Here is a 26,478-nt window from a genome sequence, read left to right as displayed (position 1 = left end):
TATCAAGTTTCAAAAAATTTTGTGTCAGGCATATTTGGAACTAAGCTTCCATGGCACTGAATTTTGTTCAGTTACAAAAAAAAAAGGCAAATTAACATCATATTATAACAAAAAAAATTTATTTATAAAAATACTACACTTTCAAAAATATTTATCAAGATGTTATAAATTAAAAATTGGTTTGATTGATAACAAGTTTCATTTTTTTTTTTTTTGGTGTCACGCATACATGGATGGAACTTGGCTTTCATGGCACCTAGTTTTGGACAATTAGAAAAGAAAATCAAGCATACTTGCTAGTAATGTGACTCCCCTCACTCCTTTCAAAAGTTACAAACAATTCTTCGCCTTCTCATGCATATTGGTAGATGTGATATAAATTATTTAGATAAAATTTATATATTTGTTATGAAAATAAAGATTGAGAATAGGAGAAAAGAAAGAAATCTAGATGAGATAATAAGAGAATTGAGAACATAACTTTCTTATTTCTATATATCGAAAGTTATGTTGTGCTTTTTTTTTAAACTAGAATTTTGTCTCATTGAATTTTTTTGGTGAGGGATTTAATGAAATAGCTTCAATAAATGTAAAAATAATGTTTATTCTTTTTTCTTCACTAATTTTTTGTCTATCAGGTTTTTTTAGTAAGGTTTTAATGAAATATAATATCTGAATATATAAGGGGAAGTGTTATGAATATTAGTGAATTTTGTGGATATCTATATCTTTTAGTTACTCTGAATCTTTTAGTTGTTGTTATTAATATTATTATTATTTTGTATGTTTTATTTGATTTAATCAATTACTTTTGTGCAATAAATAAAAGACATTTCAATTGTATTTAACACGCAAAAAAAAATTTAAATTTTTTCATTCTAAGTTTCTCTTTTCTCTCCTTTTCTCAATCTCATTCATCACAAATATATCTTTTTTATCTAAATAATTCAGATTACATCTGCCATATGAATGAGGAGGGGGAGAATTGTTTGTAACTTTTGTAAGGGGTGAGGGGAGTCACATTAATTGAGAAAAGAAAATGAACTAATAGTGGGTGAGAGGAGGGAAAGAATGGTAGATTGGCAAGTACATTTGATTTTTTTTTTCCCCTAACTATGCAAAACTTGGTACCATGAAAGCCAAGTTTTATATAAGTCTAACACAAAAAAAAAAAAATTGGTATTTATCAGATCGATTTTTAATTTGTAGTATCTTAATAAACATTTTTAAAAGTGTAATATTTTGATAAATAAATTTTTTTGTTATTGCATGATGGTCAATTTGCCAAAAAAAAAAAATCAAACGTACTTGCTAGTCTACCATTCTCTTTCCTCTCTCACCCACTATTGGTTCATTTGCTTTTTTGGGTTAATGTGACTTCCATCACCTCTCACGAAAGTTACAAACAATTCTCCCATACCCCATGTATATGGTAGATGTAATATGAATTATTTATTTATATATATATATATATATATATTTGTGTTTGCATTTGAGAAGAGAATCAACCAAACAATTAAAATATTAGGCGTGTCAAAGACATGGAGTCTAAAAAAAAATTAGGTTCTCAGGCTCTCTTACCTTAATTCACCTAAATATAAAGATGCAAGTTGAAATAAAATAAAATAAATATAATTAAAATAGTGTGTGTGAGCACAAATTATAATGGGTAAATTGAATTGAAAAGGGCACGTTAAATTAAAAGATAAACTAACTTTAAAAGCTAATGATTGAAAGAACTCCTCAAAATATTAAGGTGTTGTCGCATGATTTTTGTGATGTCCTCTTCTTTGCTATTGTTCTCATATTTATAGTATGGTAGCTAGTCGTTAGCTGTTTGTAATTGTTAACTTGCGTTCTCAAAATATTCGCAAATGAGGGTCACGTCATGATCTTGCGAGATTCGAGAGTTGTTGAGATCATAGTCTCATGTAAGGCAACGGTTTGGCTGCTAGTTTTGAGTCTTAAATGATTCCAAGACCTATGTTGACTTGGTCAAATCATTTTACCATGATGTAAGCTGACCTAATCATTATTAGATCTCTTACTAGGCTTGATGCTTCATTTACTTGGCCTAGCTCTTACTATAGTCATTGTATCCTTTTGAATAGGTATCATTTTAATTTTGGCCCAAACAATTTGTTATGAAAATAGAGATTGAGAAGAAGAGGGAAGAGAGAAACCTTGAATGAGAGAGCCAAGAGCTTTCTTATTTTTGTGTGTTAAATACAATTGAAAACCTTCTATTTATATGCTCAGAGGTAATTGATTAAATCAAATAAAATATAAAAAAGTAATAACTGAAAGATTTGGAGTAATTAAATGATATAGATATTCACAAAATTTTTTTAATATTTATAACACTCCCCTAGTATTTCTATATATTATGCCTTCTTGAAACCTACTAAGAAAAATCCAAAAGGACAATAATTTATTGAAGAAAAAAGAATAAAAAGTTTTTTATATTTATTGAAGTTATTTCATTAAAAACTTTATCAAAAAAACCTAATGAGACGAAGCTCTAGTTAAGGAAAAAAAAAAGATAGCAAAACTTATGCTGTCAATTCTCTTCTCTCATCTAGATTTCTCTCTTTTCTCCCATTTTCAATCTCTATTTTCATGACAAATATATAATTTATCAAATAATTCATATACACCTACCATATACATGAGGAGGGGGAGAATTGTTTGTAATTTTTGAGAGGATGAGGGGAGTCACATTAACCAAAAAAAGAAAATGAACCAGTAGCGAGTGAGGGGGAAAAGATAGTGGCAAACTAGCAAGTACGTTTTTCCCCCCCTAATTGTACAAAATTCGGTGCCATGGAAGCCAAGTTCCATATATGCCTGACACACACACAAAAAAAAATGGAACTTGTTATCTATCAGACCAATTTTCAATTTGTAATATCTTGGTAAATATTTTTGAAAGTGTAGTATTTTTGTAAATAAAATTTTTTGTTGTAACATGATGGTTAATTTGCCTTTTTTTTTTCCCCTAATTTTACAAAACTCAGTGCCATGGAAGCCAAGTTCCATATATGTTTGACGCAAAAACGAAAAAAATTGGAACTTTATGTCTATCAGACTGATTTTCAATTTGTACTATATGGCAAATATTTTTGAAAGTATTGTACTCTGGAAAATAAAATCTTTTGCTATTGCTTGACGGATCAATTTGCGGTTAACGCGTAGCACACTAACCAAATGGTACAGCGAGTAGTCAGGGCAATTTTTATTTTTATTTTTTTTGACAAACAGTTGTCAAGGCAATTCAAAAAACAAAAAACAAAATAAAAAGAGTGATATTACCTTTTCCTTTTTGAAGAAAAGTTTAAACGAATTAACGGACGGAATAGATGTGGCAAATGCAGAACGTGTAAAATGGCTCGCTCTCTCTCGTCGACGGAACTGCCTCTTCAACAAAACCATGATTGAACAGTGGAAGAAGACGACTTATTGGTACGTAGTTCGAAAAAGATCAAGAACGCTGAGGAAAGCAAGGTGAAGCATGTGATGCAGGAACAGTGGCCAAAGCTTGGGACAAAAAATGTTCCGAGTCTACTGGGACACGCTGAGAAGCTGAAAGGTGATTTGATGTCTCAGATGATGAAGAGGACGATAACACTGATGAGGAACAAAATTCGGAACCAGGTTTTCAAACTGTTGAGGACCCTAAACGTAACTTTCCTACCTTCATTTTCTCTTCAAGGGTGCACATTGATCGTCAAGCTGCTCGATAGGACGATTGGCTTTAAAGCTCTGGAAACGAGACTTCAAACAATGTGGGCAAAAAAAAGAGTAACCAGACTTATCAATATCAATTACGGGTATTTTGTTGTAAAGTTCTCAAACAAGGAGGATTATTTCAATGCATTAACTGGTGGTCCATGGATGATTTACGGCCATTATCTCACTGTGCGAGCATGGGAACCGAGATTCCCAGGAGGCCACCATTGACAAAGTGGCTTGCTGGGTCAGAGTGCCAAAGGTTTTTCTGGAATATTATGATAATGAAGCTCTATCATTCATTGGAGATAGGACTGGTCAGACTATTAAGGTGGATATTCATACTTCCTGTCAGTTAAGGGGGCATTTTGCAAGAATTTGTGTATTAGTTGACCTTAGTAAACAGTTAATGTCTGGTTTCCACTTAGACGGAGAAGATTATCACTTGGAATATGAAGGATTACATATGTTATGCACTAAGTGTGGAATCTATGGACATAGATGGGAGGTTTGCCCACAGAAGAACGTCGAAAACCAGTCGGAAAAAACAGAGCATGCTGATGCTAGTACTGAAAAGATGGAAACCACCATGCAAGGAGTTAAAGATAGCGTTGAACTGGAACAGTGGGTGATTGTTCAGAAACAACGAAGACAGAGAAAAGAGAAGAGTCGAGCAGCCGGACTTTCACGCCGTGACCCCTCTGGTTCCCGTTTCGTTGTACTAGCCCAAGATAGAGAAACGTATGAAGAGGTAGAGGATGGTACAGTACAAACCATGCACGACATGAGCTCAGAACGAGAAACCACTATACGGAAGCCAAAGCAAAAGATGAAGAATAAAGAGAATACTGCCAAAATCAATGAAGAGGATATTAATTGGGAGGTCATAGCTGAGCATAATGCGGCTGTGCAGAACATAGTGGACCAACAAAAGGAGAACGAGAACGTACAGCGGATTCAGGAATTCATCCAACAAAAATTGAGCCAGCAAGCGCACTACGAGGGGACACAAAAGGGACTTGCCAGGCGAAGAGCAGAGAAAAGAACGCGAGATATGGTAAGCACCTGTGCAAAAAGAAATGAAATGTTGATGTTGACATGGGAAGAAAATGATAGTGGATTCGACCAGGAAGCCCAAGCAGTTGAAATGGAAACCCAAGATGACTATATACCCAATACTATTGTGGTACAACCATTACCACTGACAAGGGGTGATATTAGAATAGAGGAAGTGGACCCAGGTGAGAATGAAATTGGGCTTGTCATAGATAGCCCAATGAATGAGATGGGAGTGGATTGTGAGGGAACTGTGGTGGCTGAAACCCAGTTTCCTACTCAACAGTGATTACTTTAGCTACAAAATAAATATTATTTATGATGAATAATATTTTATTTTGGAATTTTAGAGGGGCCTGTGGCCAAGGCCTCATCCGAAATTTAAAAGTGGTAATGAATGGGCCTAAGCCCAATCTTCTTTTGTTGGCAAAAACTCGGTGTGAAGATGCAGCCAGGTTTCAACAGCTTCTTGCTCTTGGCTTTGACTCCATGGAAATTGTCCCTAGCGTTGATTGTTCGGGAGGACTGATTGCTACTTGGAAGAGCCAATTGATGAACATTGTGGTACTGAGGAAAGATCGACAATTCTTACACTTGAGGTGTTCTGCGGAGGGGCAACCAGACTTCTTATGTACAGTAGTGTATGCCCTTCCACACTCTAATTTTCGGGATGTGCTCTGGACAAAACTTTGTAATCTGTCTTCTTCAATTGTGGATCCTTGGTTAGTTTGTGGTGATTTTAACGACATTCTCTCAATCAATGAACAAATTGGTGGCTCGGGGGTAGGTATTCTTAATCGATGTCGTTGGTTTCAAGAACGGCTGGAAAGATGCCGTTTGACAGATCTGGGCTCGACTGGACCAAAATACACATGGAGGGGACCATGCGTGCGTGGGTTTTCTCGTTTATATGAAAGATTAGACAGAGCTCTAGCCAACAATGCTTATCTTGGTCATTTCCCAAATTGTACGGTACAGGTACTTGCTCGAACTCAATTCTCTGACCACAATCCTATTCTGATAAAACTTAGTAATGAAGAGCCTCTGGGTAGGGGTTTAAAACCATTCAGATTTGAAGCGACGTGGCTTACTCATGAAAATTTCAACAATTTCCTGAAGGAAAGCTGGAACTTAGATTACGATTTAAATCTCAACCTTGATGAATTTAAGAAGTCTGTGCTAGTATGGAATAAGGAAGTATTTGGGTATGTTGAAAAGAAGAAGAAGGAGTTATTAGCAAGATTGAAAGGCATCCAGAAGTCTAATGCTTATCCTTACTCTGCATTCCTATCAAAATTGGAAGGATCTCTACAACGAGAACTTGATAAGATCCTAAAGCTGGAAGAGACTAAATGGTTTCAGAAAGCTAGAACTGACTGGATCAAGAATGGTGATAGAAATACACGCTATTATCACTTGAAAACCACCATGTGGAGAAGAAGGAATAGAGTGGTTACTCTTAAAGATGATAGTGGAAGATGGATTGAAGAGGAAGAGGAGCTGCTAAAATGGGTAATTGATTATTTCAAAAGTTTATTCCAAGAAGACTTGCTTAAGTCTGGAACTCTGATTACAAATTCATCTTTTCCCGATATGGAGAGAGCTCGACTTGAAGGGCTTGCTCAAGAACCCTCAGATGAAGAATTTAAGAAGGCAATTTTCTCTATAAGAGCATTTAAGGCTCCAGGTTATGATGGCTTTTCTCCCATCTTCTTTCATGCAAATTGGAACATTGTTGGACCTATAGTTTACATATTTGTTAAAGATTTTTTTAATGGGAGACTATCTATTTCAGAAGCAAACAAGACTCTAATCTCCCTTATTCCCAAGCGAGAAAGCCCAGAGATGGTGAGCCATTTTCGCCTTATTTCGCTTTGCTCATTGCATTATAAATGCATAACTAAGATCTTAACAAGTAGAATGAGGAGCATAATGGACGATATGATTTCTCCATTTCAATCAAGCTTTGTACCTAGGAGACATATCCAAGATAATCTAGTTATTGGCCAGGAAATTATACATTTAATGAAGAAGGCCAAGAGGAGGCGAGGTTTTATGGCAATGAAGATTGATTTAGAGAAAGCGTATGATTGAATCAGTTGGGAGTTTTTACAACAGGTTCTGATTGATGCAGGTCTGGATAATAAATTTATCAACTTGGTAATGAATTGTGTTTCCTCTGTTTCTTATAATGTCTTATGGAATGGAGAACAATCAGATTATTTCTTTCTAAAGAGGGGTCTCCGACAAGGAGATCCTATCTCACCTTATCTGTTTGTTCTGTGTATGGATAGATTATCTCATATTATTTCTGATGCTGTGCACAAAGGTGACTGTAAACTGATCCTTGTTACAAAATCTGGACCTTTAATTTCACATCTTATGTTTGTTGATGATCTATTATTCTTTGGAGAGGCTTCAGAAGAACAAGCAAGTGCTATGATGCTCTGTATAGACCAATTCTGTGCTGCTTCAGGGGGAAAAAGTCAGTATTAACAAGTCCTCTATATTTTTCTCTCCGAATGTGAAGGCTGATTTGAAAGCAAGGATAAAAGCCATCACGGGAATGAAGATGAGTAGTGAGATTGGAAGATATCTAGGATTTCCCATGTCTAATACACGGAAAACTATAGAAAAGTTTCAATACATAGTGGACCGTGTAAAATCTAAGCTAGCGATGTGGAAAGCTAACTGTTTATCTACAGCTGGAAGAATAACCCTTGCCCGATCTGTGTTGTCCTCAATTCCTCTCTACCCTATGCAGGTTGCTAAAGTTCCAAATAGCATATGCAAGGAAGTGGAGAGATTGCAAAGAAATTTTATATGGGGTAGGAGTTCTAATAGTCATGGTTATCATCCTGTGAAATGGGAGAGGATTACTTTACCTAAGGACTATGGCGGTCTAGGTTTCAAAAAACTCGCCTCCTTCAATCGTGCTTGTGGAACTAAACTTGCTTGGCAACTAATTAGTAGGAACAAAAGTTTATGGGCGGAGGTACTTACTCAGAAGTACATGTTGAGAAATGAGAACAATCTTCTTGCTGCTTCTAACGGTGACTCTGTGGTTTGGAAGTTCATATGTCAACAAAAGGATGTGGTTGAGAAAGGGACAAAGTGGCAGGTAAGAAATGGACTACATATAAGCTTCTTCAGTGATACTTGGTTATTAGAAGAAGGTAAACTAAAAGATTTGTGTTTGAGACCACTCACAAGAAAGGAGGAGGAGAGCACAGTGGCGGAATGGGCTAAGTATGGCAGCTGGGATTTTCTCAAACTATCTCATTTATTACCTGCTAATATCTTGCAAAAACTAATCATGGTCATGCCTCCTCAAGTTAATGCAGGTCATGATATTATAGCTTGGAAAGGAAATCATAATGGGTCCTTCACCATTAAGAGTGCCTACTTCATCATTGAGGAATGCCCTGAATAACTACGGAATCCATTATATAGATCTATTTGGAAATGGAAAGGCGCAGAAAGGATAAAAGTGTTTATGTGGATTGCTTTCCAAGAGAAACTACTAACAAACCAATGGCATAGTAAATGGAGCACACATTCTCCCCTATATGGTTAGTGCAATGCTACCACCGAGGATGTTTTGCATATTTTAAGAGATTGCAACTATGCCAAACAGTCATGGAATAGGTTCTTGAGTTCCCGGTATCACAACCAATTCTACTCTGCTTCCTTAAAAGATTAGTTTGCAATTAATCTTAATGGATCTTTTAGCACTAATTTATATGAGAACTGGAATTTGATTTGGGGGGTAGCCATTTGGCAGCTTTGGATTTTGAGGAATAATTTCCTTTTCAATCCTAGCTTTACGAAGCCTAGTGATCCTGCAAAGGTTATTAGCAGTATTTGGAAATTATTTTCTATGCATGCTGATGTTAGTAATGATAAGGAAGTCTCATGCCGTTAAGATGGAGAATTTTGGACCCACCCTCCTGTTGATTACATCAAGGTTAATGTTGATGGTGCTATGTCAAGCACTAACAATAGAGCTAGCTGTGGTGGGGTCATAAGGGATCATGTAGGTAATTGGGTAGCAGGGTTTACACATTTTCTGGGAAGTTGCAGTGCATATGAAGCTGAAGCCTGGGCAATCTGGAAAGGGCTACAATTAGCTTGGGATATGGGCTTTAAGAAGGTTATTCTAGAATCTGATGCTAAGGCTGTTATTGATGATTTAAAAGACATCTCACGGAACAATAAGGACAGTCTTCTTATCTTGCAAATTCGATCTATGCTGAGTTTTGATTGGGAGGTACAGGTTACACATATATCGAGAACACAGAATTGTGTAGCAGATGCTTTAGCTAAAGAAGATCTACATTCCTCTTCTTTACTTGTTGTGACTACACCTTATTTAAGGGGCCTTGTTTCTAGAGAGTCCCTAGGATCTCATCCCTCTTCTATTTAATTTATGTTTGGGCCTAGCCCCCTCTTGTATCAAAAAAAAAAAAAGTTTAAACGAATTGAGTTTCAAGAATTCACCGAAGCCAAATCATATTTATAGGCTAAAAGGGCACTTGTACAGATATTTATAAATCGCTTCCCAAGAAAATCATTACATCAAGAGTAAGATTGGATCTCAACTTTTTAAATTATGGAACAAATCCTTATTAATTGGACTAATCTTTATAGACAAAGTAATATTAATATTAATCTTGTGTAGCGTGTACAGGGATGCCACGGAAAGAACCTTCGATGTTGTTGCTAGAATAGTAGAATGGATGAGGAGGATAGGTTAGCAGGGTATAACCTAAGGTATATGTAAACTTGTGTCTCTTTTCAGTTAAGTGTTTGTTTTTCAGTTAAAAAAAAAAACTAAAAGATAGAGGAAAAAAAAAAGAGTGTTATTGTAAATTTTTCTTTTTGGGTTTAGAATTTTGAAGACGATGTTTTCTCTTGTAGGTGTTCTTTAGGAATTTGTTGCTTTATGTATTTCGCAAAAAGGGTAAAATAATCATGAATATTGGCTATGGCCCCATTTGGCATAATATATATAGTATATATATACAAGGTTTAATAGGCTAATATCTTAGCAAATTTAATAGTAATACTTTACAATAGTTGATATCACACTAGATAATACATTATATTGCAAAGTTTAGTACTATTTTATTTAATTACTTGGTTATTTTGGGTTCCATTGATTTTTACCATGTCCAGCGTTATAGCAGACATTTCCAAAAATAAAGCTTGGTTTACGTTTGGCACCTTGAAGACTCTCGTTATGTTTGTCTACACTTTATCCTACATGGTGGCCACCTGAATAAAGTGTTAGCAAACATCAGAGCACTACCCTAACAAAGTTCGCACAGCTGGCAATTATGGGGACTTGATTAAAACATTTTGGAAAAATTTAAGTACTAACTTGTTTAACAGTGCAAACTACAAGGAGTAATCTACCAAATATAGAACTCTAAGATAGCAAATTGAAAATTTGGATAAACCATGAGGACTAAATTATTAATTTTTTAAAAAAGAAATCAAACACACACTTCGAGATATAAAAAACATTTTCCAACCTTTAAAATGCCAAACCAAACAAAAAATGTCCTTTGTCATCAATTATATAAAATATCCCTTTGTCATCAACCTTTTTTAATCAATAAACCAAGTCTACTAAATACACTCTCTTCACAAGTTATAGGAACGTTGAAGAGAAGAAATGATGTTAAAAAAAAAATAGAGAAGAACAAAAGGGGGCAGACAAGACTTGTCAGTTTCATAAATTAACATACAATTATAAAATAATAAAATTATTGGAACAGAAACAATGATTGAAAACTAGCCTCGTGTATCATTTAAGCACACAAGATGTCTAAAACTTCCTTTTCCTGTTGCTTAACCAGTTCAGTTATAGCTCCTAACAGGTTCCATTTCCACAAAAACAAGAAAGCAGAAATGGGATGTTAAAGAGCCAAATAATCTTTTAGGAGCAAGTTCAAATTTTATGCGTGCATGATTAACACTAAGCTCATTTGGGTCAAAGAATACGTGTAAGAAGCAATGCTTATCATTATCCAAATACTAAATTTACATTATTAATATCATACACGACAGATAAACATTGACAAAAGCCAATGTAACCTATGTTAGAACAAATTCTGGGTATCGTAATTACATGAAAGTCGTATAGGCCTCTGGTGTCTTCATTCTAATTCAGCCACAATATTAGGTTCCTCACCTTGGCATAGGTACTCATCACATAATGATGCTGATCCCCAACCCTTTCTAAGCCTCAAGATGTCTTCCGTGAAAGTGGAACCAGAGGCTCCAATGAACACACTAGACAAAGCACATATAGTCTTGTCCAACATTGCTTCCACCTTCAGAGTCAAAATATTTATATAGATGGTCAGTAGATAAAGGAATCTATAGAGGCAAAGAGCAATGAGAATTCAGTAAGCATGTCTGTTTTTAGAGTAATTTGCACACAAATGGCAAAAAGGTTTCTCAGTCATCTAATTCCATTCCATTACTCTACAAAATGAAGCATTGGCGGAAAAAAGGGAAAGTAAAACTCTTGAAGCCAATGATTTTCTAAAATCACCAAAATCAATAATTCAGAGGAGTTAATATCTATACTAGCACTACATGGAATCAGACGCTCTTAAGTAGGATGGATGAAGGAGGAGGTATACAACTTTCAAAATTATGATAATACTACATTTGCTTTATTTTAACCTATGTTTTAGGCAAAAGTCAATCAGCACTGATCAACAATCTTTCATGGACCATAAGAGGCTTCTCCTCCACAACCAAAAGGGAAAATAAAAAAGAACTTAACAACTTAAATTGATAATACAATGTATGGCGGCAAGAACACTGCCATCTGCTATCATTATTTTATATTTAGCAGTGAAGTAAATAATTACAAGGTTCTAAACGATTTCTTGGAGTTTACACATAAATCATCCAAGCCGGGCCAGTAAACTTAGACCTCTATTCTAAAGATCCAATCACAAATATGTTAAACTGAAAGCAAAAAAGTTAAGTATCCTATATAGACTTCAGCTCTTAAAACTTTCAAATTATCCTGAAAATGTTGAGCCTTGCCAATACCAATATAATCATCAGATTTGCATGAACAGAAACACAGATTTTTTGTCAAATTAATCTGAAAGGGCAAAGCTATTTGTTCTGGATGTGAGGATGCAAAATTATTAATTAAAAAGACAAGGCATCTTCAAGACAGTGGCCACCGCCATCATCCCTATAATAATGGCCATAAACAATAAATCTACACGTTGGTGTCAAGAACTAAATCATGCCACCGAGGATACAAGGGCATCTTGGAGCTTTAGATAATTCTCAACTTCAGTCACAAGAAGAAAAACCAGAATATCTACTTAATAGATTCAGTATGAAAATATAATATGTCCTGATGGATAGAAGTTATACTGTACAATCCTATAATTTAAATTTAAACATCATGAAAATAGAAGCACTGTCATCACACCTGAGAATCTCCCTCAATATGATGCCTGTATAACAAAGCATCCCATTTTTCTGCTGAATTACGAGCTGGGCGTTTAACAAGTGGAACAGGCTTGCCATTCAGTACCACTAGTGACTGAAGTAGACCAGTTTCACTCCCTGCTGCGTCCGTGGAAAGATAGATCACAGGTGCATTGGCCCTTTCAACCACCCGCAAGATACAATCAGCAGCTTGAGGAATGGGGTAGAAGCAACTTGGTTTTTTTACGTTACTGTAAACATAAAAACGGATCATCAGAGGCAACCCAAGCATAAATACAAAAAGAAAACCTTGCTGGACAGTGCCCTTCATGGAAGCATGCCAATACAGGCTTAATTTACATTAATTTTCCATACTGACTCATCATATATTAATGTTGTCTTTCCAGAAATACGTGCCCATCTAAATTGGGTTAGTGCTTGAGAGGGGCAGAAGCCACGCACCAAAATTTCAAAAAGCCATGTCTGCGGAAATGTAAGGCAATGAAATTCTTTCCCAGGAACGTTTGAATAAATCGCTGAGCAGTCACCAAAATAAGTCGGCTGGGCTCAATAAGAGTCTTGCATTGGTGAGCGATTGGACCACCTGGTTGATTTAACCATTCTTGCTCCACTGCAGCAAAGAACACATCTCCAATTGCCATTACATCATCATCATGTGTAAACTTAGACAGAACATCTTGAACGGTCCTCTTCTTGGGCTTCCTGGTATCCTCTTCCCAAACTGGTTGAGGTGTAGTAAACGACAAACCTAATGACTTCAACTTCTTTAAACGTTCCTCATCAAGAAAACAAGGCTGAGGAAGTGAAAAGTAACATAAAAACTTGTTTATGTGCATATGATGCTTCTCAATATTAGAAAATTCTTCGAAGGAGATCACAACCTTTCTTCCCAAGCACTTGTTTATGTGATCAATATCCAACACTCTATCGTATTGGTAGTCAACTCTATGACTAGGAATAACCAAGACCCGGTTAAGAAGAGCTGCGAAAAACATATGCTTCTCTAAGCAAATCAGATGGTTGGACATCTGACCTGAAACACATATAGCAAGCAGAAACTTATCAGCTTTTGGCTTCCACTCGATTGTTCTTCTTTGCGAAAATTGCTGATCCACCGTTCTACATCTATCATACCGTACACCACCACCGAAACTATCATTCCCAAAATCAAATTCAGGTTCAAACAAGCCCACTGTCCTATGAGGAGACAGCAAAATCTCTTGAATCTCTCTGTTCAAAGAAATCTGCTTAAATAACACAGATTTAAGATCCTCCAACAATGGTTCCGGCGACCGATTCGCACCCTGCATTTGAGAACTCGAATTCAAATTAATCGAGGAATTCACAGAGGACGAAAATAACTCGCTAGATGTTCGGTTCCAAACACCCAAAAGCCCTAAGTGCTGTTGACGCAAGAGATATAAAGCGCGCAACTCGGATTCCTTCATTCGATCGAGGAAAGAATCGAACTTGAGAGAGGAGAGGTGGGTGGGAAAGAGGGAGTGGGGATCGGTGGTGAAGTAGAATAGGATAATGAAGAGAGGGAGAATAGCGAACAAGTACCTCTTCTGGAACTTGAAATTGAAAGTGGAACGGGGAATGCGAGAGCTGAAATTTTCCATGTGGAATGTGGTGGGGGTGGTAGGAGCGGTGGGAGAAGGGGGCTTCCTCTCGTTCTGGTCGATCAAGTTGTGGCGGTCGTCTTCTTCGTCGGAAGACGAATCCCTCTGAACTGAATTCTTCTTGGCCATGGTAGAGGGGACACCAAACCAAGCGCCCCAGATCGGGTCGGTGAGCAGCTGAGTGGGTCAGTTGGAGGCAAGAAGAACAGCCAGGATCAACGGACAACAATGGCAATGAATCGTTGGGTCAGAGAGTGTGACACTGAAATGTGAATCAGCAAGTGGCACCGGACGAGGAAGACGACAGACAGACGGTGAAAGAGGAAGCCCGGTGAAGAAGCAAACGCAGAGGGAGTGACCGGAATCACTCGGCCAGTTAAAATGACCTGTCACCGGCCCATCTTAACTGTCACTGGACCTTCCAACAAGTGTAATTTAGTTGGATTGGCCCAATTATTACAAATAGTAAATCACAATTGAGAATCATTTTATAGTTGACACTTAAGAGCCATGTTGTTGCGCCTTCCTTCATTCCTGGACCTCTACCTATCATGAAATAATATTTCTTTTTTTCCTGGTATTATTTATCACTGTTCGCCCAAGCTAATTCGAATTCTCACTGTGTTAGATTATTATTACCAATGATAATTTTGTCTTACAAGTACCTCAAGATGTTTTAGCATTTTTATTTAATATAATTACATATTTCAAGAACTCCAGATTTCAAAATGAAATAATTCAACTCCCTCAACTAATTAAATTAATGATATTTTCATGTAAGATCGATGAATATGTCTGAAGCTTCCCCCCACCCCCAATATCCTTATTAATGATTTGAAATAGTAGCTGTGTATTTCATAATATTAACTTAATTATATTCTTTTAACGAGAGTAAAAAAAATTAAATAAAAAAGGCAAGAGCAAGTTGTTCTTTATATTTATTCCATAGCCCATAGGAATAATATATTATTTATTCTACAAGATGTTACTCCCTTCATTCAAAATTATAAAACATTTTGTTAGATATAGTATGTTTAAAAACATGAAGCATTTTGGTGTCTTTTAGGAGTAATCAATCCCTTAGTGAATATTTAAAATTAATGAAATTTTTATATTTATTTGTAATTAAGTTACCGTATTAAATAAAGCTAGACATAGAAATAGTATATAATTTCTAATGACATTATTTTTTTTTTGACATAGAAATTAGTTAAAAAACTTTGTAATTTTGAATGGATGAAGTATCACGTTTAAGTAAGTTGATGGCTTGGTTTTCGTATTTGGTTCAAAAAAAAAATTAATTTTCCATTCAATCCTGAAAGATTACTTCCCTATTATTTTGATCTGTTTAAAATATTTTTTTAATTTATCTCTCAACGTTTTTCTCCCATAAAAATGTTCTATTTCTTTTTTAATTCATTTGGCCAAATTCTTTTTAGCTAATTTAAAATCTAGTAGAAATTAACAAAATGTTGGGTGATTTCTTTTTTTTTTTTTTGTTGGGCCAACCTCTTGTTGGGTGATGACACCTTATAACTCTGTCTTGAGCTAAATATATCAAGAAAACAAACATTTTGAACGCTTCCGATCATCCAAGTCATAAAAATCTAACACACTATCAAACGCCTCCGGTTCCAAACTATAACAGTTAACATGCTTTGAGGTATTTACCATTCTGAATTGGAATTCAGTTCACGGGTTCAATATTATAGAACAGTTCAAAAACTATATATGAAGAGTGGGTGCGGGAGTGAACGCATATGCTAGAATTAGCTATCACCGCTATAACATAGAGTAAACAGCATGATACTACGCCATATCATGTTTGAAAACCGAGAGAAGCTTCCTGTGTCCATTTTACTGGGATTCTTCCACTACTTCAACAAGCCTTCCACGAACCCACTTTTTAGTCACAGTAGGTAATCTAGATGGCGTGTCATTTTTAGGGGGCTGAATTTCCCCCATGGTTAGGGGATCGGATTGCGATTCAATACTCTGACCTTGTTCTGCTAGGTGGCTGTCAAAACGAAGAGGCGAGAAGAGGCCATTGGTACCATTAAGTAACTTCTGCAAGGAAAATCTGTGAATACCTTCGAACTTATCTTTCGTTAATAATGTTTTGTGTCCGTTTATTTGACCCATATCTGGCCGGTTTGGAACTTCAAATGCGATACCTTTTTCCTCATCAACCTGACTCAAAACCATAGATGAACCATTACTCTCAGTTATCTGTTGTGTATCAATGGATTCAAGTGATTGAGTAGCTTCAGCTATAAGTTTTCTGGTTTCTATGAGAGAAGCTTGAGCAATGGAACTCCTAGTGGCAGCAACCTCAAGTGCTTTGGCAGCCTTTTCAGCTTCAGCAATCAATAATCTGCAAACTTACGATTAGTTTAATGAATGTATACTAAGTAACTCTAAATAAAGCTGCAATTTAATGAGCTAATTTCAAGAACCAAACAGAAGCAATCAATGTTCAGTGCGTACAGTATGGTCATAAAAAAAAGAGGACATTAGCCTAAACAAAGAAATGGGTACAAAGATATGGGCTTTGCTTGCGTGCCAAAAGTCATATTTGTCGCCACACAACTGAAAACTGAACGAAAAAACATTTCATAGGGTAGGGTAACGGTTGATTGTAACACAAAGGTGAACCATCTCAGATGACATTGACACGCAAGATGAAAATCATGCAATCTGAGCCAAAGTTTTAAATCAAAAAGAGGAAAGGAAAGTTCAATAGAAGTATATAATTGAAATTTCTTAGGGGCAAAAAATGAGCCTACCTTGCTCGTTCAATGGCTTCAATCTGTTTTGTTTCTGTAGCAGCTCTCTGTGCTCTGACATTCTTTATCATCTCAAGCTTACAACTCACCAGAGGATCCTTGTACACAGGAGATTTACTTCTTTTCAACCTCATCTTATCAAGATTTCTAGTTTCACCCTCCAAAGAAATAGTAGTATCGGTAAATCTTTTATTTATAGGGTTCCTTCTTGTGGAATGTGTACCATCACTAGGTCTTCTTGATTTCCTTTCAACTCCAACTTCAGTACCGTGATACTTGGCCATCGCAGAGCACACTCTATTACGGTATACCTGATTGACAGTAAACATAAGTTGGTGCAGAATCAAGGCAATGATTCTAACTGTGATGACTAAGTTATAGCTTAAAATGTAAAATTTGGAATGTCCTCGTGGCCAACCAAAGTTACAAGGTTTAGCTATGGAGTGATATTTCATTGAACAAAAGGAAAACAGCAAAGGCAAAAGTGAAAAAAAAGGAAGCCAGGCAGATCTGTTATCATAAAACTCTATTTTGATATTGAATGGTAACATTTCTAGCAAAAGTTATTTATTTATAAGAATAACGAAACTTTTAGTTCCTCAAGTTTGCCTCAATTATTGATTTGATCTTTAAAATAATATAATATGTAGAGTATATTAATGACCTGGCATGTATATGTAGCTAAAGAGAACAAGTCACTTTTTTTTTCCCTTAAAGAATCTTCCTTTTTCTTTTTCCCTCACAAGTCAACATTTGATTATCCCTTATTTTCCCTTCTAATGACTTGGCATGTATGCGCAAATTCATTTTTTCTATTCCCAAATAATTAATTTTTTTCATTAATTTATATGACTACCAACTCAATATTCCGGTATCCATGTCAACACATTTTAACAGTGTTATCTTCTCTTCAAATAATAAGGACCACTTATTTATTTTCTTGAAATCTAAGGGATTGGATTGATAAAAATTACATTTTAAGGGCCAAATCGATAAGTAAGGCAACCTTTTCATTATCCCTTATTTATATCATCTAGTGTAACTAGAAGTTTGAACAATGGCAAACCAAACTCAACCACTAAAGACTGGCGGGAAGCAGGGAACACATCTATCAACATGTTTCCCATTTATAAATAAAGGGCATCAATGTCAGACCCAAATAAGTGTTATTAGGTGGTAAAATCTCCAACCAACTTATGGTTCGGACCTTAGATAACAGTACTTCTCTCCCAGCACCAGCACATGCGAGAGGATGCCCCCCAGTTATTGGAGGGGAAATAAAGAGAGAAATGGAAAGAGAGAGAGTCCCACTGAAAAGTGGTACTCACCTCTCTCTTTCTCTCCCATCACTTCCCCTCTAGTGACTGGAGGGAATACAGGTCCCCAAGACACATCTTTTATCTAACAAAGATTTCACAATCACACCATGATCCTTGAACTAACAGATAAAAAATACAAGAGTTCTGCAAATAGAAGCCAATTTCTAACTACTGAGCCTCGCTCTAATTACTTCAACTTGCTTACAGAAATCAACTATCAAAAAATTGTTTCACAACAAAGGAAATCCTAAGGAGCTAGGTCACAAAAGATTAACAATGCCATCATTACAAAATGCTATTAAAAGTATAGATTTTGGATTTTGGGTGCTAGATATATCATGTCTTTCTCCTCATTAGTGCGAGAGGAAAAAGTTGGTTGTACTTTCAATTTCTCTAGTTTGCTTAGCAGACCATTTGTCTCTCTAGTTTGCTTACTAGACCAATTTACTCCATGTAGATAAATCATGTCCTTCTTCCCATTTTATGATTTTATTGGTTAGCAACCACAAGCAAGAACAAGCAGAATACTGCACTAATGCTAGCGGTAGAACCACAAACCATGCAAAGTCAGGTATTAAATTATACACTTACAGGATCAGCCCATTTTGTAGAGATGGCTTCAGCAATTTTCCTTCTCTGTTCAAGGGACTTGGGTGCACTTCTATTACCTTGTGCCTTTGGCACTGCATTCCTTTGTTTGACAATCTCTAGCCACTCCTGCTTCAGCTGTTCATTCAGTGTTTCATAGGAATTCCATTGCATCTTATCCTCACCACCATAGCCTTGTCTTGAAGCTTCTGCAATTAAATTCTGCCACTCAAAGTAGCAAGTTTCCTGCATCATCTTCTTTCTATGTATCCCGTCCCATCTCTTTCTCACTCCAGCACCTATCTTCAGTCTTGTTTCTTTACTGTTCAATCACAAAAGATGGCTGAATTAATTAACATTAGGAGTATAAGAAGTAATAAATTAGCACACAGTATTCATCTCAATATAGAAAGATGATAGGCACCAGACATCTTTCTTCCTGCTAGAATTACAATCAATTAATAGTAATAATACTTATAGAAAGTCATATACTCACGTCTGAGCATGCCCAAATTTAACCAACTTCATTTTGACCTGCATTACCAGATTTTGTTAAATAGATTAGTTACAAGAGAAATGATCTTAGCAAACTCATGTATAAGACACGAGTTAATTAATCCTGAATATGCCACTACGAAACCCACTAAGAACGACCATTAAAATTATACCATAGAAAATGTTTAATGACACCAAAGAGAAAATATTTAAATTCTTTAATGTTAGATACTAACTCTGGCTAGCAAGGTTAAGGCAGAGTGGAGCTATAAGATTAAGGTTTATCAAAAACCAGTGCTCTTAATGGAAAATCCATCAAAGGCAAAATTTAACATTGTACAAAAGAAAAACTGATAATAAGATTATAACATGTTAATAAGCCTGGAATGATGAAGTTAAGAATATCAGAAATCAAACTTCTGTTTCCTTCAGCTTCAGTCGTTTGCATTTTCTTCAAGAAAGAGATATCAGTTAAGATACAAAGAGTAAATCAGTAAACGAGGTTAAGTTATTCTACAACAAATAGCATATTAGTAATATAATATTACAATAGTATGGATGCTATAAGGCTTAATATGGTAATCTTCGTCAGCAAAGACATTAAGATATTCTTACATGACATCACCTTAGGATTCTGCATTGCAAGCCTTGTTCTTTCCCTGATTTTTTGCAAAGTCTCTGCTCAGCATTTTAACATTGGAGCTAATCTTAGAACACCATAAAATAGAAACCAAGGTCATTGGAAAGTAAAGGAAGGACAATATGAATTTGTTACCAGGACTGTGCTTTCTGCCTTTATTCCACGGTATGCCTCCTTTATTTGCTTTAGAAATTCTCATTCTTCTCAACTTCTCTCTCTCATCAGGTTCTTTAAGTTCTTCATTAGAAGATTCGTGCAAAGGCCCAGGTGGAATAGAATTTAGACCCAGATCTGAGTCCTTGGGACCCAAGCATTTATTGTCATTCGCAGCCAACCCATTTGGTTCAAGAGTAGCAACAGCCTTTATCAGTAGCCTGCCTTTACGAAGCTCAATACATCCCACATTGAAGGTTAACTTTCTAAGTTTGTGTAAGGATTTCCAGCCACAAGGAACTCTCAGTTCATTACCAAAGGTAACCGAAAATGATGCTAATCTATAATGAGAACTATTCTGCGACCCGAATGAACACAGAGAGTATTGGAAAGAGGGATGTGCATGTGCAATCTCTGCTGACAAAATATAAAGAGAGAAGAAACAGTAATCAGTAGCAACATCTGCAACTGCATAAACGATACATACATACATACATGCTTGCTTAAGGCGTCAAAAGTTTCATGAGCAATCGATCACCAAGGAAGTCTAATTCAATGGCGTTGGCACGTTATAGTGACAAACGACATGCAAATGAAATTTAGCCTGTCTTCTATACATTTAACAGCTATCAAATCCTCAACATTTACAAGAAAAAGAGCAAAAGGAAAGGGCTAAAACCAAACCAAGGAACGAAGAGCCAATTAAAGATTCCCAAGAGAAACCAACAAGGGGGGAAGAGAAGGGAAGTACCTAGTAAAGGCATGGGAGCTCATTCAGTCACAGTTCAAATAATTTACGAGTAAACGGCATAAGTAAATGAAGATAGCATTTCAGTTCTTCTATTCCGCCCTGAAACGCTAAACTATGATGCGAAACAGTGAAGCTGAAGCCTCACCGTCCTCGGAGGGAGGTTGGATAACGATTTCTGAGTTAACATGGGAAGCCCGGTTAATCGAAAAGTTCAACATAAACTGGACTCTGTTGTGGGCTCTTGGAAAATATCTTAGAGCTTGGGCTCATTCAGTCCACACGACAAAAAACAAAATCTTTGAGCGGCTGGGGCTCCTGAAACTTAAAAGTAAAGCTGTCAATTACAGTCAATTTGATCCTTTAGGATCAACTCTTAAAAGTTCAAGAGCTAAATAAGTTAATCCTATTAAGCTCAATTACACTTCAAATTTGGAGTTTCATTTTTGCCAACTCGCCCCTAACTCTTAGGGTTGAAGGGCTGAGACTTTTTTTTTCATTTTTTTAATTTAAAAAATTTATTTAAAATCACAAAAAAGTTATCACACATAATATTAAATTTTAAAAAATGAATTTAAGACAATCCACATAACAGCAAATTTAAATATGATAAAAAATAACAACATCATAAAATCTGCATCGATAATAATTAAATTTTGCTAGCATCATTCTTATGAACATTAATATAATTTAATTCTTCTCAATAGGTTGATTTTTAGAGGATCAATTGAAGAGAGAAGGAATGAGAACCCACTTGATAGTCATATGAAGTAAAACTAGGTTTTAGACTTTTAGTGGTATTTAATTTTTTTATAATAAAATTAATATATATATATATATATATAAAAAAGGGCTTAAAGGGGCTAATCCTAACCCTAAAGGGTTAAGCCCTTTTAAGCTCAATTTATCATTTTATAAATTAAAGGAGCAGTCTAACTTTAGATTTTGTCGAGCTTAAAAGGGCTAGCTAGACAGATTTGGCTCTAATTGACGGCTCTACTTAAAAGATTTTTTTAGTGTCTTATAAGCTTATTTTTATTATTAAAAAAGAAAAAAATTAATCATTTTATTCATATAGTTTTTTAATTAAATTTCAGTTTTTAAGCTTTTACTTTATGCAAGATAGTTCTTATAATTTTGACTCTATTAAAAGTTAGCCCTTGAATTTTGACTTAATACAATTCTATGTTTATAATTTTAAATATTTAAAATATTAATCCTTGTATTTTAGAAATAAAATAATAAGGATTAGAATTATTTTTAAAATTTAGAAAATAATGTTTTAAATTGATAAAACTATAGGCAATGAGTTGAAATTTAAGGATTGGGTATCAATCCAAATCAAAACTATAGAAATTAAGGTCACATTTGTTTACAAGAAAGCAATGGAATGAAAATGATTGAAAAAAATAAAATGATCAAAATATGAAAGAAAATAGGTGATCTATATTCATAAGAAAAAAAGTTAACTTAAATTGAGAATCATGATTTATACAAGTTTTAAAATATGAGCAGTGAGTCATGTTATATCAATCAATTTGTTTTCACATAGTATGAAATTCAATTAGAACAATTAAAAGTTTTTTTAATGAAAATAACCATTAAAAGTTAATAAGTGCATTTATATATAAAAAAGTTGACAATTACGTAGTTCTCCAATAACTTTATAATTATGGCATGAATTTCAAAAATAATCATATGCTTTTCAAATTAAATTATACACTTAGAAAATCTTGAGACAACAAAATTTGATGATAAGATATTAGCTAGTAATTATGTTTAAGTATAAACTATATTGTTTTGTACTATAAATTGTACATAAAATTATCTCCATTGACCCATCGTAAATCTAAAACACACACACAATGAATGTCATATGTCTAGAAATTAAAATAACAATCGCTTATGTCATATTACAATTACAAATGATTCAGGGTACGTTGACTGCTAAGCTATGTTACGTTAACATTTTCTTTTTGGGAGTTTAAAATATACGTCACATCTCATTGAAAACTTACGCGTACATGGCGTGCAAGAAATTCTATCTGTTTTATTTGTTTATTTTAATCTCTGCCTTCAATTGCAACAGATATATAACATATACACTTGTGATCAGTAAAAACCTATATATATAAAATCTCAATAATATATCTGGAAATTGGTATTCGATACATTCAAACTTATTTTTTTAACCCTAACATGTAGTTATTTCAAAAAAAAAAAAAACCTAGCATGTAAGCTCTTACCTGGTAAAAATGCAGAGATGTCAGGATCTTAATAGCAATAACATTAATAACACAATAAGTTGCTTAAAAGAGTAGGCAACGTGGAGGGCACGAAATGAGACGTGAGAAAAAGAATCTTGGCGTTGAAATTTGATAATAGCCTTGCACGTAATGTGTGGAAGACAAACACTAATATTTAATTTTATTTATAAATTATTTTTATAAACCTTATTGATATTAATATAATAAAAATATAAAAAACAAAAGTAAATAATATTTTAAATGTGATTGTTAAGTAAAAAGTAAAAAATAAATAAATTACATAATATTATTTTTTATCTTTCTTACTTTTTAAAAATAATTTTAAAATTTTAATTTAAAATAAAACAATCATATCAATTAATTATTTATAAAATAAAATAAATTTTGATTTTAAAAAGTATCTAATATATAGAATTCGAGGGAGCAATTCATTTTTTTGTGAGCAAAAATAAATAAATGAATGAATTAAAAAGACGAAGACTGACCGGGAGAGAAGTCTTTGCTTTGAAAGGGTCCCACCATCAAAGCCATTACGTAACCTAACCCCAATTCCTTTTCGATTTTCTATGTGCAACTTGCTCTCATGTCTACTTTTCTTTTACATAATTAAATATATATATATATATATATTATAATATAAATTATTGTTAATTAATGTATATTTTAAAAAAGTTATTTTTTAAAAATTTTTTACATCTTTTCCACCATATCTTTGTGTATGATAAATATATTGTAATTCAGAGTACCATGGATTTTCATAAGGCATTTTTTTCGTATAAGGATTTGTTGACAATTTTATATAAATCAAGAAAATTTTTAAAATTAGTTAATATTTTCAATTTTTTAAAATCATCCTCAATGTAAAAATGGTTTATTAAATAATAGAAAAAATTAATCTTTTAGTTCTTGTAGTTTAAACTTAGTTGTAACTCAATCTTTATATTTTGACTCATTATAACTCAATCTGTAAAGTTTTGACTCCATTATAAATATGTTTTTAAACTTTACCTCTTGTAATTTAGCCCCCTAAAATTTTAACCTTTTAAATATTGGTCCTTATATTTTTAAAAATAAAATTATAAAGATTAAAAATATTTTAAAATTTACTACTAATATTTTAAATTATTAAACCCTTTTAATCTTTACAAATATTATAAATATTAAAAGTTTCAATCTTTATAATTTTATTTTTTAAAAAATATAGAGACCAATATTTAAAAGGTTAAAACTTCAAGAATTAAATGCAAGAGATAAAGTTCAGAGACTAACTTATAATTGAATCAAAATTTCAGAGATTGACTTATAATGAATCAAAGTTGAGGAATCAAGTTACAATTGGGTTAAAATTATAAGAACTAAATGGTTAATTTTTTTTAATAATATTATTCATTAGTTAAAAGATTGTTCAGTTAATTAAGGAATATCAAGGTTATAAGAGAATTTAGGGAATAACTAATTATATATTAGATAAAAAATCTAATATATTATAAGATTAAAGCAAATCAGTAATTCAGCATATATATGTGACGGAGAACGATGACAAGATACACATCGAGGTGCGCACAAATTCGACGACGACATTTTTTTTTTTTGAATACGTGAACAAATTTGTATGACACAAGAGAACAAGGAGGATAAAAATACTTATCCCAATCAATCATACTTTTTCACATTGCCTGGAATTTAAGCCATTGATTGCAAAAATAATCAATGGATTTTGGACATAACAACTAATATGTGGAAAAATGGAGTTTATTTTGAATTTTAATACGTAATCAAACTTATTAGGATATTGAGTAACATTGAAAATACGGACGTTGAGTAACATTGAATTCGCTCAAGTGTGACTCCCCAAACTAGTGAATGCCTCAAGGTTAAAAAAAGATGGATGCTTCAAAGAAAGAACAAAACCAAATTCAAACTTGCAAGCCTAGCTAGTAATTGTCTGATATATATAAAACTAGATATGATCATCACTTGCAATATTACTACAAGCACATTCCTTTTGGAACATAAATTAAAAGAACACAAAAGCATGTTCAATATCATCGTCTTGTTCATAATCTTCCTCATGACAGCCATGTTCGTCTTCTTCTTCCTCATCAAACGCCTTCATCATGAGCAGCAGCAATATTCTCGTGCAGCTTCTGATCAAAGTGATTATTACTGTGTCGTGTGCTTGAGCCAAGTGATTGATGGAGAAAAGATTAGACGCTTATCAGTATGCAACCATAGGTTCCATTCTGATTGTATTACTCTATGGCTCAAGAACCATTCTACTTGCCCTCTTTGCAGATACATAATCACTCATAACGATCATTCTCTTCTTCATCATTATCATCAGAACTTAAGAGCTCTTCTGATTTTCCTCTCGCAGGGTTTTCGTCATCTTCTAATTCCACCTACCACTTCTCACAATCTCCACTTTGCTCATTATTGAACGACGTTTATATCTGTGTTTTGTATGTGCGTGTGTGTACACCCATTGTTTGATTTCTTTAGTTTGTAACTAATTAACTTACTAATCAATCCCACCCTGATTAGCTAACTCGTCGCAAATGATCAGATTGGTTTGTGGGTAATTAAAAGAAGAAAAAAATTATTCTGCATGTCCTTTATAGTTTTTCTCAATTTTAAATTAGGTTCCTAAAATTTATTTTGTTTTAATTATGCCCTTATAGTTTAGTTCATTAGATATGTTAATCCTTCAATATTAAAAATAATAATGAGTTATTAATTTTTCTAAAGAAAAAATAATTTTGCATTTTCTAAAAAAATTAATTTTTTTAGTATTTTCAGTCCTTATAAGGACTAAAACCATTGAAAAATAAAAACAATAGGAATTAAAAAATAAAAGTTATCCAATTTTTATGAAATTATAGAGACTGAAAAAACTAAAAAAAATTATAGAAACTAAAAACAAAACTATAAGGAACAAAGATTATGTTTTCCCTATAATTAATTCTAAAGTTATATAATCTTTCAATAAAAATACAAAAATCTTAATTTTTTTATGAGAAAAAGTTTAAGAATTTTAATCTTCAAGGATTAAAAAATTTAATGGATCAAACTATAAGGGTTTGATTAAAACAAAATAAACAATAGAAATCTAATTAAAAATTGAAGAAAATTATAAGGACATTAAGATATACTTTCCCTTAAAAGAATAACAAAACTATAAGAGAGATGCATCTGCAAATTGTAGCTAAACTATTCAAACCCCTTAAAAAAAAATTAAACAACAGAATTTAGATACAGTTAAAAAAAGTTATATATACTTTGTGTTGGGTGTAGACTCCCTTTAGGTAGAAAAATGTCAAAGTTTAAAACATATCATGTGTCTTACTAACTAGTGTGGAGATCATGAAAAATAATACTAATGTGGAGAGGGGTTAGATTAAGGTAAGTAAGTGAAATCTCAATCTTATCCAAGGTTAACGATCAGCCCTTTAAAAGAATAGGAGAGGAGAGGACAATTTTTGCATCTTTACAAAGTAGTTTTAATAAATTTGAATGTGTGGGTTCATTAATTATTATTGAATTGAATGGAATTGAAATATTGTTTTTAGAGTATGTGGTTC

General features: G+C 33.9%; 3 protein-coding genes across 4 annotated transcripts; 1 reads left to right on the top strand and 2 right to left on the bottom strand.

Moving 5' to 3' along the window:
• The first annotated feature begins 5,178 nt into the window (after positions 1–5,178).
• Positions 5,179–9,211, top strand: LOC129289366 (uncharacterized). Its single transcript, XM_054926124.1, has 4 exons — positions 5,179–6,633; positions 7,262–7,906; positions 8,570–8,635; positions 8,753–9,211. The coding sequence occupies exons 1-4, from the start codon at positions 5,179–5,181 to the stop codon at positions 9,209–9,211; spliced, it is 2,625 nt and encodes an 874-aa protein (XP_054782099.1).
• Positions 9,212–10,795: 1,584 nt separating this feature from the next.
• Positions 10,796–14,289, bottom strand: LOC129289690 (O-fucosyltransferase 36-like). The gene is made up of 3 exons (XM_054926500.1): positions 12,721–14,289; positions 12,260–12,509; positions 10,796–11,126 (listed from the first exon to the last, which is right to left on the bottom strand). The coding sequence occupies exons 1-3, from the start codon at positions 14,028–14,030 to the stop codon at positions 10,950–10,952; spliced, it is 1,737 nt and encodes a 578-aa protein (XP_054782475.1). The 5' UTR covers positions 14,031–14,289; the 3' UTR covers positions 10,796–10,949.
• Positions 14,290–15,533: 1,244 nt separating this feature from the next.
• On the bottom strand, positions 15,534–20,833 carry LOC129287501 (uncharacterized). Of its 2 annotated transcripts, none has more exons than XM_054923686.1 (7): positions 20,634–20,833; positions 19,865–20,299; positions 19,715–19,767; positions 19,091–19,128; positions 18,598–18,916; positions 16,688–16,998; positions 15,534–16,275 (listed from the first exon to the last, which is right to left on the bottom strand). In XM_054923686.1, exons 1-7 carry the CDS (start codon positions 20,644–20,646, stop codon positions 15,759–15,761), a joined length of 1,686 nt encoding a protein of 561 aa, XP_054779661.1. In that variant the 5' UTR covers positions 20,647–20,833; the 3' UTR covers positions 15,534–15,758. The 2 variants fall into 2 exon arrangements, with proteins under 2 accessions (XP_054779661.1, XP_054779662.1); XM_054923687.1 differs by having other exon boundaries at positions 19,865–20,296; positions 20,634–20,832.
• Between the last annotated feature and the right edge of the window lie 5,645 nt (positions 20,834–26,478).

The sequence above is a fragment of the Prosopis cineraria genome, unplaced genomic scaffold (assembly GCF_029017545.1).
Source record: "Prosopis cineraria cultivar Desert tree isolate PC_DT_omini unplaced genomic scaffold, ASM2901754v1 PC12, whole genome shotgun sequence".
NCBI lineage: Eukaryota > Viridiplantae > Streptophyta > Magnoliopsida > Fabales > Fabaceae > Prosopis > Prosopis cineraria.
Note: the sequence above shows the minus strand (reverse complement) of the source record. Positions and strands in the feature narration are given on the sequence as shown.